A 12,038-nucleotide genomic window follows, 5' to 3' on the forward strand; every position below is an offset into this window, starting at 1 on the left:
GGGGGGGCGCCTCAAAGGCATGGATTCCTCCCCCTGCATTTCCTGCAGTGGACAGGAGGGGGGGGGGCAGTGGACAGGAGGGGGGGGGCAGTGGACAGGAGGGAGGGGGCAGTGGACAGGAGGGAGGGGGCAGTGGACAGGAGGGAGGGGGCAGTGGACAGGAGGGGGGGGGGGCAGTGGACAGGAGGGGGGGGGGCAGTGGACAGGAGGGGGGGGGCAGTGGACAGGAGGGGGGGGGCAGTGGACAGGAGGGGGGGGGGGCAGTGGACAGGAGGGGGGGGGGCAGTGGACAGGAGGGGGGGGGCAGTGGACAGGAGGGGGGGGGGCAGTGGACAGGAGGGGGGGGCAGTGGACAGGAGGGGGGGGGCAGTGGACAGGAGGGGGGGGCAGTGGACAGGAGGGGGGGGGCAGTGGACAGGAGGGGGGGGGGCAGTGGACAGGAGGGGGGGGGGCAGTGGACAGGAGGGGGGGGGGCAGTGGACAGGAGGGGGGGGGGCAGTGGACAGGAGGGGGGGGGGCAGTGGACAGGAGGGGGGGGGGCAGTGGACAGGAGGGGGGGGGCAGTGGACAGGAGGGGGGGGGGCAGTGGACAGGAGGGGGGGGGCAGTGGACAGGAGGGGGGGGGGCAGTGGACAGGAGGGGGGGGGGGGCAGTGGACAGGAGGGGGGGGGCAGTGGACAGGAGGGGGGGGGGGCAGTGGACAGGAGGGAGGGGGCAGTGGACAGGAGGGGGGGGGCAGTGGACAGGAGGGGGGGGCAGTGGACAGGAGGGGGGGCAGTGGACAGGAGGGGGGGGCAGTGGACAGGAGGGGGGGGCAGTGGACAGGAGGGGGGGGCAGTGGACAGGAGGGGGGACAGGAGGGGGGACAGGAGGGGGGACGCAGTGGACAGGAGGGGGGACGCAGTGGACAGGAGAGGGGGCAGTGGACAGGAGGGGGGGGCAGTGGATAGGAGGGGGGGGCAGTGGACAGTGACACACACACACACACACACACACACACACACACACACACACACACACACACACACACACACACCTCAGTTGATGCGCCCTTTCTCAGTTCCGTTTGGCGCCGGAGGTGGGGAGCGACACCTACCTGTACTTCCGGGCGCCGCCACCGTCTGACTCGGCGCCGCGAGGGAGGAAGGGGGTCCGCCATCTTACGCGCCGCGTGGCAGCTGCGGGAAGCGAGGTGATTTGGAGCGGGGAGGCGGGAAGCGAGGTGATTTGGAGCGGGGAGGCGGGAAGCGAGGTGATTTGGAGCGGGGAGGCGGGAAGCGAGGTGATTTGGAGCGGGGAGGCGGGAAGCGAGGTGATTTGGAGCGGGGAGGGGTGATTTGGAGCGGGGAGAGGTGATTTGGAGCGGGGAGAGGTGATTTGGAGCGGGGAGAGGTGATTTGGAGCGGGGAGAGGTGATGCCGCTGGGGAGGGGGAAGAGGTGATGCCGCTGGGGAGGGGGAAGAGGTGATGCCGCTGGGGAGGGGGAAGAGGTGATGCCGCTGGGGAGGGGGAAGAGGTGATGCCGCTGGGGAGGGGGAAGAGGTGATGCCGCTGGGGAGGGGGAAGAGGTGATGCCGCTGGGGAGGGGGAAGAGGTGATGCCGCTGGGGAGGGGGAAGAGGTGATGCCGCTGGGGAGGGGGAAGAGGTGATGCCGCTGGGGAGGGGGAAGAGGTGATGCCGCTGGGGAGGGGGAAGAGGTGATGCCGCTGGGGAGGGGGAAGAGGTGATGCCGCTGGGGAGGGGGAAGAGGTGATGCCGCTGGGGAGGGGGAAAAGGTGATTTGGAGAGGGGAGAGAGGTGTGTGTGTGTGTGTGTGTGTGTGTGTGTGTGTTTTATTTTTTTGGACCTTTGGCCCGTCACTCCGCCTCAGGCCAATGAGAGGTGTGGGGGGCGGGCCAAGGGGGTGGTGTGAGTGTGTGAGGCCAATGAGAGGTGTGCGGGGGCGGGCGGGCCAAGGGACCAATGAGATTGCCGCTAGGGACACCGGACATCCAGCAGGCAGGCATGCATGCAGGCAGGCAGGCAGGCAAACAAACATACAGTGCTTTCACTAATATAGTATAAGATATATTTCTTCTAATAAGTATGGGTCATTTGGTTCAGTCTTTTGGCCAAAACATGTTAAGTCTGACACCACATCAGTGTGTCCCTTACAGCAGGTTCCTACACGACTGATGTTATACGCTGTCCTTAGCATTCCGTCTTCCTATTCAGTGCAACCGGGATCGGAGGCGTCTACATGTAACATAGCCCCAGACTCGGCACTAATCGCAGACTCCGTTTGATCTGTTACACCCGTAAAATAATGTTAGTGAATTTTATCACAGCGTTTGCAAACCGCTGCAGAGCAACTGCGTGCCAAAGATGTGATAAACTTCACTAATATTATATTTACATCAAAACATGATTATTATTTTTTTAAATATCTATTTTTTGCATATACCTTAAAACAGGTTAACCCATTCAGTTCAGCGCCAGATAATTAGAAGGTCCCCAAAGCAGCACCCTACACATCCTACTTCCTTTAACCCACAGAGGTTAATTGTGTCCATATAGTGCAGGGGTGGGGAACGTCAGGCCCGAGGGCCGTATAAGGCTCCCGAAATCATTTGGTCTGGCCCTGCTAAGGCAACTGCTATAACCGGGGTCACGCTAATTTTAAAAAAAATGGCTGCCGCGCGCCCGATCAGAAGGAGGTGGTGTGAGGCACCGGCAGCCCTACACGATCCCCAGCAGCGACTGTACTAGCCCCAGCAGCCACCGTACTTCCCCCCGCAGCAGTCCCCGCACTTTCCCCCGCACTTACTCCAGCAGCCGCCCTACACGATCCCCCCAGCAGCAACTACCAGAGGTAGGGGGGGGGGGGGGGATCTGTGTGTCTGCATGGCTGCTGTGTGCCTGCCGTGTGCCTGCCCGTCTGTGTCTGTATGGCCCGCGAACGATGTTATAAATATCCAAATGGCCCTTGGCAGAAAAAAGGTTCCCCACCCCTGATATAGTGCATGGTGAACAATCGCAGAACTGCAGCAAACTGTGGCTCCGGTACATATATAATGACTGGACAGGGTTTCCCTTTTTAATCCCATTGTTTCTGACTGTGACAATGGAGTTAAAGAGGTTGAAGGTAACAGGCTATTCTAGAAGCGGTTTGTGGTGTGTAGAGAGGTGACATTTCCGCCGAAGTTCGAATTCGTTGTGAAAATTGCGTTTTTCACGCATGGGCGAACTTTCGCAAATCCGTCCAAAAAAGCCGCTCCTTAAAAAACCCTGCGCATGCGGGACATTTCACCACCAGAGTTCACCTTGACAGACGTTATAAGGTTCGTCCCGAACCTGAAATACTGCTTTTGCTAAAGAGAATGAGAGCGTAATAGCAATATATACGTTGTCTTTCAAGTCTCCTGAGCCGTGTGTAGTGTGTATTGTATGTAGCAGAATGACTTCAGACTCAGGTACACTAAACATGAGCAGGCATGCGCATGCAGTGCCATGCGCTTATCTGCAAATGGAATGAATGCTCTCACGCAGAGGTACATTTATTCCTGTGATACGGGCAGATTATTCTTGTACTCACAAAAATAACCTTATAGGGATTAAAGGATCTACTTTCTGTTTTTAACCTTTTCACTGCAAAAAGAGATTAAACGCATTGATGACTCCTCTGGCAGCAATGGGGTTAAAGCACATTATCACTCGCACAAAGATGAATTCATGACAGTGACACTCTTACTGGGTTAATCTTGGTGGTTCCATGTAACTCAGGTAACTAAAGGCAACTATAAGAATGTCTTCCACAAGTCCCGCAAACTTGTTTCATGCGCCCAATTGTTACATAATATACAGTGGTTAAACGGTAGAGAGGGATTCTGGGCCGTGACATGCAAATGAGCATTTAACTGTTCAAGCTTTGTGTACATGTGAAACATGTATTCCCCATGCATTATGCAGTTTGTACAGCAAAGCCTGGAATAAGGAAGGAGATCATTAGAATTCACTCTATGGTTCATACTTATGCTCCATGCCATGTGAGACCTCATGCTCTATAAAACCCACAACTATTTGGACTCACGCTCTCGTGAGCGCCATACTCCTGGATTTCAAGTTCTGAAGCACCAACAGACAGCTCAGTGTCCAGTACAAGCAGTCTCGGTTAATATTGATGTGCATTTGCAGTTCCTATTGTTTGATCCAGAGCACTGACTATAGTGCGCAGACTATAGGATCATAGCGTTTAATATTCGTTTTAATACCCATTATTTTAATTTGGCTACATTTTGTTTACGTTTTAACTATTTCACTTATCATCCACTTGGTGTATGAGTGCCCATACTAGGTTTCATCTCCTTGTTTGTCTTCATTCATTTAACTACCTAGGGAGCACCTACACCATACCTTACACCTGGCAGCTGCGGGGGTCCACCTATTAGTTTACGTTTAACTAAAGTTTGCAAGCCAAGATAAATTATTTACAGCTTTGTATTACTTTTATTGACCCAACAAAACGATTTACAATGAGTGTTACTAGGCACGTGGTTTTACCTCTTTTGCACACTGTGTAACATTTACCTGCATATTTTCTATAAACACATTTGGTTTGGATTCTTGCTGTCCAAACAAAGAGGGAGCGAGAGCCTAAGGTATTGGCTGCCCCATTTCTCTGTGTGTCCAATGGGTCAGGGAGCAGTAAGGTACATAGACGATGCTTATAGGAGTGTCCGAACACAGATAGGTCCCCTTCTCATATGTGTTATCCGGTATCATTTGAAGATGAAACCTGTCTGCTTCCAACAGTTATGTGCAAGATCTTTATGTAATTTTGTGGCTAATAGTTCAAAACAGCAATTGAGTTATGAAGCTACAGAGTTTTACCACTTTTATTACTTTAACAAAATACACTTCTGTTTCAAAGAAAAAGGGAATTTATTCTAAAAAGTGTCTATCCTTTTTGTCCTTGTAGTATGATGGATAGATCTAGATGGATTATGTATAAACCCATAGAATAAAAGACTAAACAACATAAAAGTATCATTATTAGCTAATTGATGGTGTTTACGATTACAGCCTCTACATTTTTAAAGACTCCCAGGTATAAAACATAGTGCTGTGCATGGGTTTCCTTATCGGTGATTAATCTGATGGTTTTGTAGATGGGAGACTTTGAACAATGGATCCCATGTCTCCTAAAGAGCAGAAAATGTGTGAACCCAAAAGCTTATATTTTGCTTAATAGATGAATTAGTGTCACGATCGTGCTCGCCACAAACTGGGACCACACCGCGGGGCTGAGGTGGGGAGGTATATACACCGACCTTAAGCCACGGAGTACGGATTCCGTGGTCAGACATAGCTGGGTCAGGGTTGGAGAAAGCAGCGTTAACATTGTCCAGGCTGGGGTCAAGGCAGGCGGCACTGGAGCGGTGGTCGATGATGCAAGCGAGGGTCGGCAATGGGAAGGCAGGTGTGTGGCGCTACAGCGTAGCAGCTTCAGCGAAGAAAACAGGAACTTGGGCGGAGCCGCTTCAGCGTAGGAAACAGGAACTTGGGGTGAGGCCACTTCAGCGTAGAAAGGAGGAAGCTGGAGCGGAGGCGCTTCAGCGTAGGAAACAGGAACTTGGAGCGGGGACGCTTCAGCATAGAAAGGGACTCCGTAAGGAGGACAGGGGTAAGACGGCATGAAGGCCACTGCAAGGAGGATAAGCAGAAGGCCACAGGAACAAGAAGCTAGCACTGGGAAACTAGCGCTTCGACACAGGAAGGCCAAGAGGGAACAAGCAAGGAGCTTGTGGCCAGCACAGTGACACCAAGGGAGATTTGGATTATGCACAGCACTCCCTGGGGGGAAGTGCTGACTCTAAATAGCACAGGAAGTCAATCAGGCCAGAGCTGCACGGGAGGCACCAAGAAGCAGGTGATTGCATGAGCAGAGAGGGTTTGTCTGGAACCTGCATAGCTCTGTAAGGAATGGGTTCCAGCCAAACCCAATGGCGGATTCCTTACAATTAGCAGATAGAAGATTTTTTTTCATGAAATACAAGGACTTTAAAGTGGCAATCCCACAAAACACCGACTGCTCGTCGTCGGTTGCGGCTTCCTTCTGGCCGGCTTATCACGCGAGATATGGCGGCTTTATTGTTAACCCAGGAGGGAGTACTGGCACCGGCGAGTACACAGGGTATTATATGGGAGCCAGGGGAGTCCCCAGCGCTGGGAATAAAAGTAGCTCAGGACGTCTCCTCGTTCCAGTTATGTAATCAAGGTCAATGAAAAAAAAAAATTCCCTTTGGTGATTGCTCCTTTAAATGGACGGCATGATCGGCACTAAGTGTGTGGGTCTTTAGAGTCAACGCAGAAGACTTTTAGGCAATTTTTACTAAGTGCGGTTATTCCACAAAAGCACCTGTCGCAGGAAGATACATGATGGCCCATTAAAATGGAATGGCCAACGGGTATCTACCGATGCTGGAAGCGGGCATCTGGAATAGCACGTCTTAGTAGATATGGCCTTATATGCCTGGAAGGGATTCTGGGAGTGTATTAGATTTGAGGAGGTATTAGCCGGCACGTATAAAACAATTGGATTTTTCAGGGGATCCATCACGGACAGCCAGGCTGGCGTGTCAAAGTGGAGTTTCTTTAAATTTGACGCTACGCAGAAAGACAGAATATATTATATATTTTTTTTAATATATAGTTATTTGACAAATTCCACAAAAAAATAGACAGATTGACAAATATGCAGACATGATGTAAACTTCACAGCAAAAGTTTTACCCTTTTCACAGGCTTTAGAAAAAACAACAAAGCACAATACCCCTACTTCTTAATGGCACTGTCCAATAGTTTAATAAGAAGGTATGAAGATAGAGATCCATCTAACTTTAGCTTCTAACTGGGGTAATGAACTACCGTCCTACTATTTGGCCCCTTCAATGGTAGAGCGCCCCCCCAAAGCAGTGAAGAAGGCCAATGATCTGTTATAGGAATTGCAGTTAAAATGATTATAGATTATATAAAAATGTATAGCCTAGGGGGGTTCAACTGCAGTCCTCAAGACCCCCCCAACAGGTCAGGTTTTCAGGATATCCCTGCTTCAGCACAGGTGGCTCAATCAGTGGCTCTTTGACTGAGCCACCTATGCTGCAGCAGGGATATCCTGAAAACCTGACCTGTTTGGGGGGGCGGGGGGGAGGGTCGAGGACTGGAGTTGAGAACCCCCCGATACAGCCAGTTACTCTTTACAGGGACAGTCCCACAAAATGAGCAAAAACAAAACATTACCCATGTTTTCTTGCTTAGAAAGATTGAAGCGGTTACCTATTTCCTTTTGTTTTCACTAGGTTTGTAAAGCAGGGAGGGTCACCGCGTTGATTTCAGCTCCGGGGACCCCCTGCTTCCCGTGCTGCCTGCATCTGAAGGGGTTGCCGGTAGCAGCTCTGGCTAAACACAGCACATTTCTGTTTAAAAGGGTCCCCTCGTCATGTGAGCCAATAGCAAGACGCGGCTTCATCCCTCCCAGCTGCCGATTGGCCCACGAGCCGCGGAACCGGAGAAGTGCGAGGCCGGCGTCACCTACAGATGGAAGTATCTCGGGGAGCAGGGGGTCCCCCACAGCCGAAATGAACGCGGTACAGCTCTGGAGACTCCCTGCTTCACATCCAGGGGAAATCAACGCTCCTTTTGAAATCCCGGTTAAAGTACAAATGTGAATTGATTTTATTTCTGGTGAAAATTGAATTGGTTTCTATTTTCTTTGGTCAACGTAACTAGAATTTTAAAACTGGCACTTATTGTTCGACACTTTTTTTCTCTTCGGATAATGATGTTTAAACAAGATCAAGAAGTGACGAGGATTAGAAATGTATTAGAAAATATATATTTTTGTTAATGGTGCCAATCGCACCTACATTTCCCTGATTAAACATGCCACCAACGCTAGTTCACTTTGGTTCTTGCTGGGGACCGCCCCTACAACTCACTCCCTGAACCCAGGCCACTAGTAAGGATTAAAGTGTTCTAGATCAGGGATGCTAAACTCTAGTCCTCAAGCCCCCCCTCCCTCCGTCCCCAACAGGTCAGGTTTTTAGGATAGGAGCGTCTAATTGAGCCACCTGTGCTGAAGCAGGGACTGATGGAGCCACTTGAGCTGAAGCAGGGATATCCTAAAAACCTGACCTGGTGGGGGGAGAGGGTGTGGAGGACTGGAGGTGAGCACCCCTGGTCTAGATGAATACCACAGAGAAGAACAAAACATTTATATTCACAGGCATGGGACACATTGGGGTCTATTTATCAAAGACTCTCAAGCTGCAACATTGCGGCAAACCCAGTGAAATATCCCATCCCCATCAGGATTCATTTCTCTTGAAGTCTGGATCTATTCTTCTGTATCCAGAAGCCTTTGATAAATACACCTTTGTGACTCGATATTTCTAATATATATATATATATATATATATATATATATATATATATATATAAAATACACGTTGTTTTAATTTTCAAGTATTTTCCCCATCAGTCCCAAGAGGTCTGGTTCAGTCGCTGCTCATCTTCATGGGTCTGGACACCAAATTGGCAGACTTCAGTTCCTAGAAATTGGTGTTTCTTGGGTGTCGCTGCATTTTCAATATTGTCATTTTCTTTCGTTGAATTCTCCCGTTTGAGATTTTGGCCACATCTCCCCACTCGGCTGAATTTAAAGGTGCAAAAGTGACTTCTGTATCCTTCTTCACATCCACACAGAATCCATTCCAACAGCTGTAGCACTGGGCAGATGTAAGGTCTTGCCACATTTCTGACCCAACCTGCTTTCCGATTCATAGTTTGCAGCCTTGTTTGACCCGTCACGTGACAATAAAGGCTCAGTTCCTGCTACCTGATATGCATCGACAGTCTGGGGCTGGCGACAAGTGTCTGGTTTATGGTAGGCCACCAGTGCTGGCTCTGAAGGTCCTTCTCTAGTCTTTTGTACAGTTTTTTGGACTCCTTTCTCCTACGCACGCGTCGCAAACAGCCCAGAAATCCATGGTCCAGAGCCGTCTAGAAGGGAGCAAGAGGGAGAGGGATTTTCAGGGAGTAGTAATCCTGGGCTGTTTAACTCCAGTCACTCCCACTAACAGGTCAGGTTTTCAGGATATCCAAGCTTCAGCACTGGTGGCCCAATCGAAGACTGAGCCCCTGATTGAGCCACCTGTGCTGAAGCAGGGACTGATTGAGCCACATTCCAAGAAGCAGCCCAAGCAATATCCTACATGTTTTTATTAATAAATCAGTTCTGTACTATGAGAAAATACTTGTAGCATTTTTAGATTAAAAAAACAAAAAAAACAACTCTAGATGACATTTTTAATGTATTATATATGTAGTGACTGCCTGGTCATATGACCTTCCCTACAGAACTGTCATATTAATATGCAAATCCCTTCCACCGACTGCAGAATACTCCTTTGCAGCCATTTAGTGAACCCCCCAAGCCGATCGATAACAGGAGAACGGATCGCTTGGCAATTTAGCCAATGACTTATTGTGTGGATTGTATTGATGCACATATTGAAGGGGAAAAACTAAAACAAACAGCAGCTTCTTACCTCTTGCTCTTATTTTAGAATGCTTTTTTTTGTGGGGGGCGCGTTAAAATTGGCGTTTTAATCTCTATTTTATAAAACGACGTTGGTAACTTTCGGAGTGCACTGGGGAGAGCTCGATTTCGACCTCACGGACACTTAATATTACAACTGCTCATGTCTCCTGAACAAAGCACCAGATGTAAACAATAAAAACCTTCTGAAAGGGCATCAATTCTTTTAAAGTAGTATGCAAAAAATAAAAAAAAATAAGAAGGTGACCAGCATGTATTGCTGCTATTTAAACAAGGCGACCTTCTGGAGCTGAACCGCATTTTTCAAACTTCTGGGGACCCTCCACTGCCAGAGAAATGCCCCCATCGTATTTACTGCTTATTTTTCCCTTTTGAATATAAACATGGCTTACAGCCTCTCTCCCAAGGGCCAAAAGAAAGCTGAAAGGCCATCGGGGCATGACGTGGCAGCTTCCTATTGGATGACCCCGGCAGCCATATTGATATCCATCCTTGTATTATTTGTTTACAGCTATTTACATGGTTCTAAACAATGCTATTCTTTATTCAATTAACATTTTTTTTTAAATTGTGCCTTTTTAAAGAATTGACCAAAATCTGAGCAGTTATTTCTACGGATACATGTTTTTTTTTTTTTAAATCTATGGTTCATGTTTTTACATAGAAAATACTACTGAGTGTCAACTAAAGTGAAACACATCAGATAGTGCCGTTATGCCAGCGCAGTAGGGGCACTGCATTGTATTTCACGCTAATACACTGTTACAATCCAGTAACACTGTATAGTGAGCATTTGTTTTTATTAAGCCGGGTGCAACGTCCCTGCCTAGATTTGCTTTTTGGAGACTTCTGCACCCGGGCAGAATTTGACATATTGATACGAGTGCAGAAGACTTTTTCCCCCACAAGAAAAAAAAAAAAAAAAAGGTCTTGTACAAGTCTGAACAGAAGGTTTAAATGCCCCTATACCACACGGAGAATGTGTCAGCACATGCTCCACTTCCAGCAGCTCACTTCACACGCCTATTACACGTTTAGAGCCACATCAATCAAAAGATGTATTATCTGCCACAAAGGAAGTGGATATAAGTCAGAGGGTGCCCCTGTATAACAGGTACACGCAAACCTCTAATGATAATTAATAATAATAAAAAAAAGGGACAGGATTGCTCCCTGTATCATCAAAAAATATCAATTGTATTGACAATACTATTATTATTATGTGATTAATGTTCCACTGTTTCAGACACTGTAACTTTCCTCATATAGGGACTGAAACATTGGAACATTAATCATGTAATATTACTGTTATTTTAAACATACTTGTGAGTTTCTGATGATATATAGTGTTAGAGAGCAGGCTGGGGGTCTACAGCGCCTAACCTCTAAAGACTCAGCTGAATCGAACTCCTGTAGGTTACCATGCGTGCCTTGGTGTGTATGTTCTGCGACGACGCGGATCTGGGCTGGGGAAGGGACTTACCTCCACAATAAAGGCAGCAAAGAAGTTAACAATGGCCAATCCTATCAGCACAAACTTGAAGTTGATGTCGTTGATGACCTTTAGCCTCAGCAGTGACACCATGAACCCCAGGGGTGACAGGGTGATCCAGACCATGACAGCCAGCAGGAGGATTAGCACCAGCAGAAACAGCACTGCAAGGAACACACACAGATTACACACTCACCGATGTGGGAACTCTGCAGACCTTATTATTACAAAGTCAGTGACGTGGTTACAGTTACTAGAAGCCGTGCCGATTTTTTATTTTTTTTGCGATGGGTACGGAGTTTCGGCATCTTTTTGACGGCCGCAGGGGACTCGGCCGGCCGGCGCTGGAAGTTGGGCCTGGCCAGAGGTCAGAACCCCAACATCCGCATCCAGCTGCCCCTGAAGCGCCACCCGAAAGCGACGGAAGTCGGACCCGCCCGGAAGTAGTGCCCAATGTGAGATCCGACCCCCAAGGTAAGGTAATAGTAATGTGTGTGTGTGTGTGTGGGGGGGGGGGGGGGGGGCTGTGGTGTGTGTATGTAAATAGTGCACCTTCAGCTCAGATGTGATTTTACCCCTGCAAATATTATCCTTCTTTTTCCCAGCACTCTTAGGAAATAAAAATAGCTTCGGCAGCGCCGTGCCAGCACGCAAATGAGTGACAACATTGCTAGAACATGCAACATTCGCACTCACTGACCGACATCATCTCTACCTAGAGCATCCTGGGAAATAGGTGAATGTGATCCTGCTTTGGGCGTGACGGCACTGCTTTAATACTATACATTTTATGGGGGGGGGAGGAGTGGCTGCTTTAACGCACTCTCCTTACCATGTGTCCCTAATGATTGCGATGCACACCAAAAAGGGGGCGGCTCCACCGGACAGTGATTTTAATTCAGATTGCTCCGACTGTACATTGAGTCACAACGTCAGGCCGAAGAATC

General features: G+C 48.8%; 1 protein-coding gene across 4 annotated transcripts in view; it reads right to left on the minus strand.

Annotated features, from left to right (window-relative positions):
* Positions 1–6,657: 6,657 nt before the first annotated feature.
* Positions 6,658–12,038, minus strand: part of ATP13A2 (ATPase cation transporting 13A2) — a 97,461-nt gene continuing 92,080 nt past the window's right edge. For all 4 annotated transcript variants that reach the window (XM_075605969.1, XM_075605971.1, XM_075605972.1 and 1 more), the window contains exons 28-29: positions 11,083–11,255; positions 6,658–9,040 (exon numbers count right to left, since the gene is read on the minus strand). In XM_075605969.1, the coding sequence (XP_075462084.1) occupies positions 8,873–9,040; positions 11,083–11,255 (341 nt within the window). In that variant the 3' untranslated portion in view covers positions 6,658–8,872. The remainder of the gene's footprint in view (positions 9,041–11,082; positions 11,256–12,038) is intronic.

Source organism: Ascaphus truei, chromosome 6 (genome assembly GCF_040206685.1).
Source record: "Ascaphus truei isolate aAscTru1 chromosome 6, aAscTru1.hap1, whole genome shotgun sequence".
Classification (NCBI taxonomy): domain Eukaryota; kingdom Metazoa; phylum Chordata; class Amphibia; order Anura; family Ascaphidae; genus Ascaphus; species Ascaphus truei.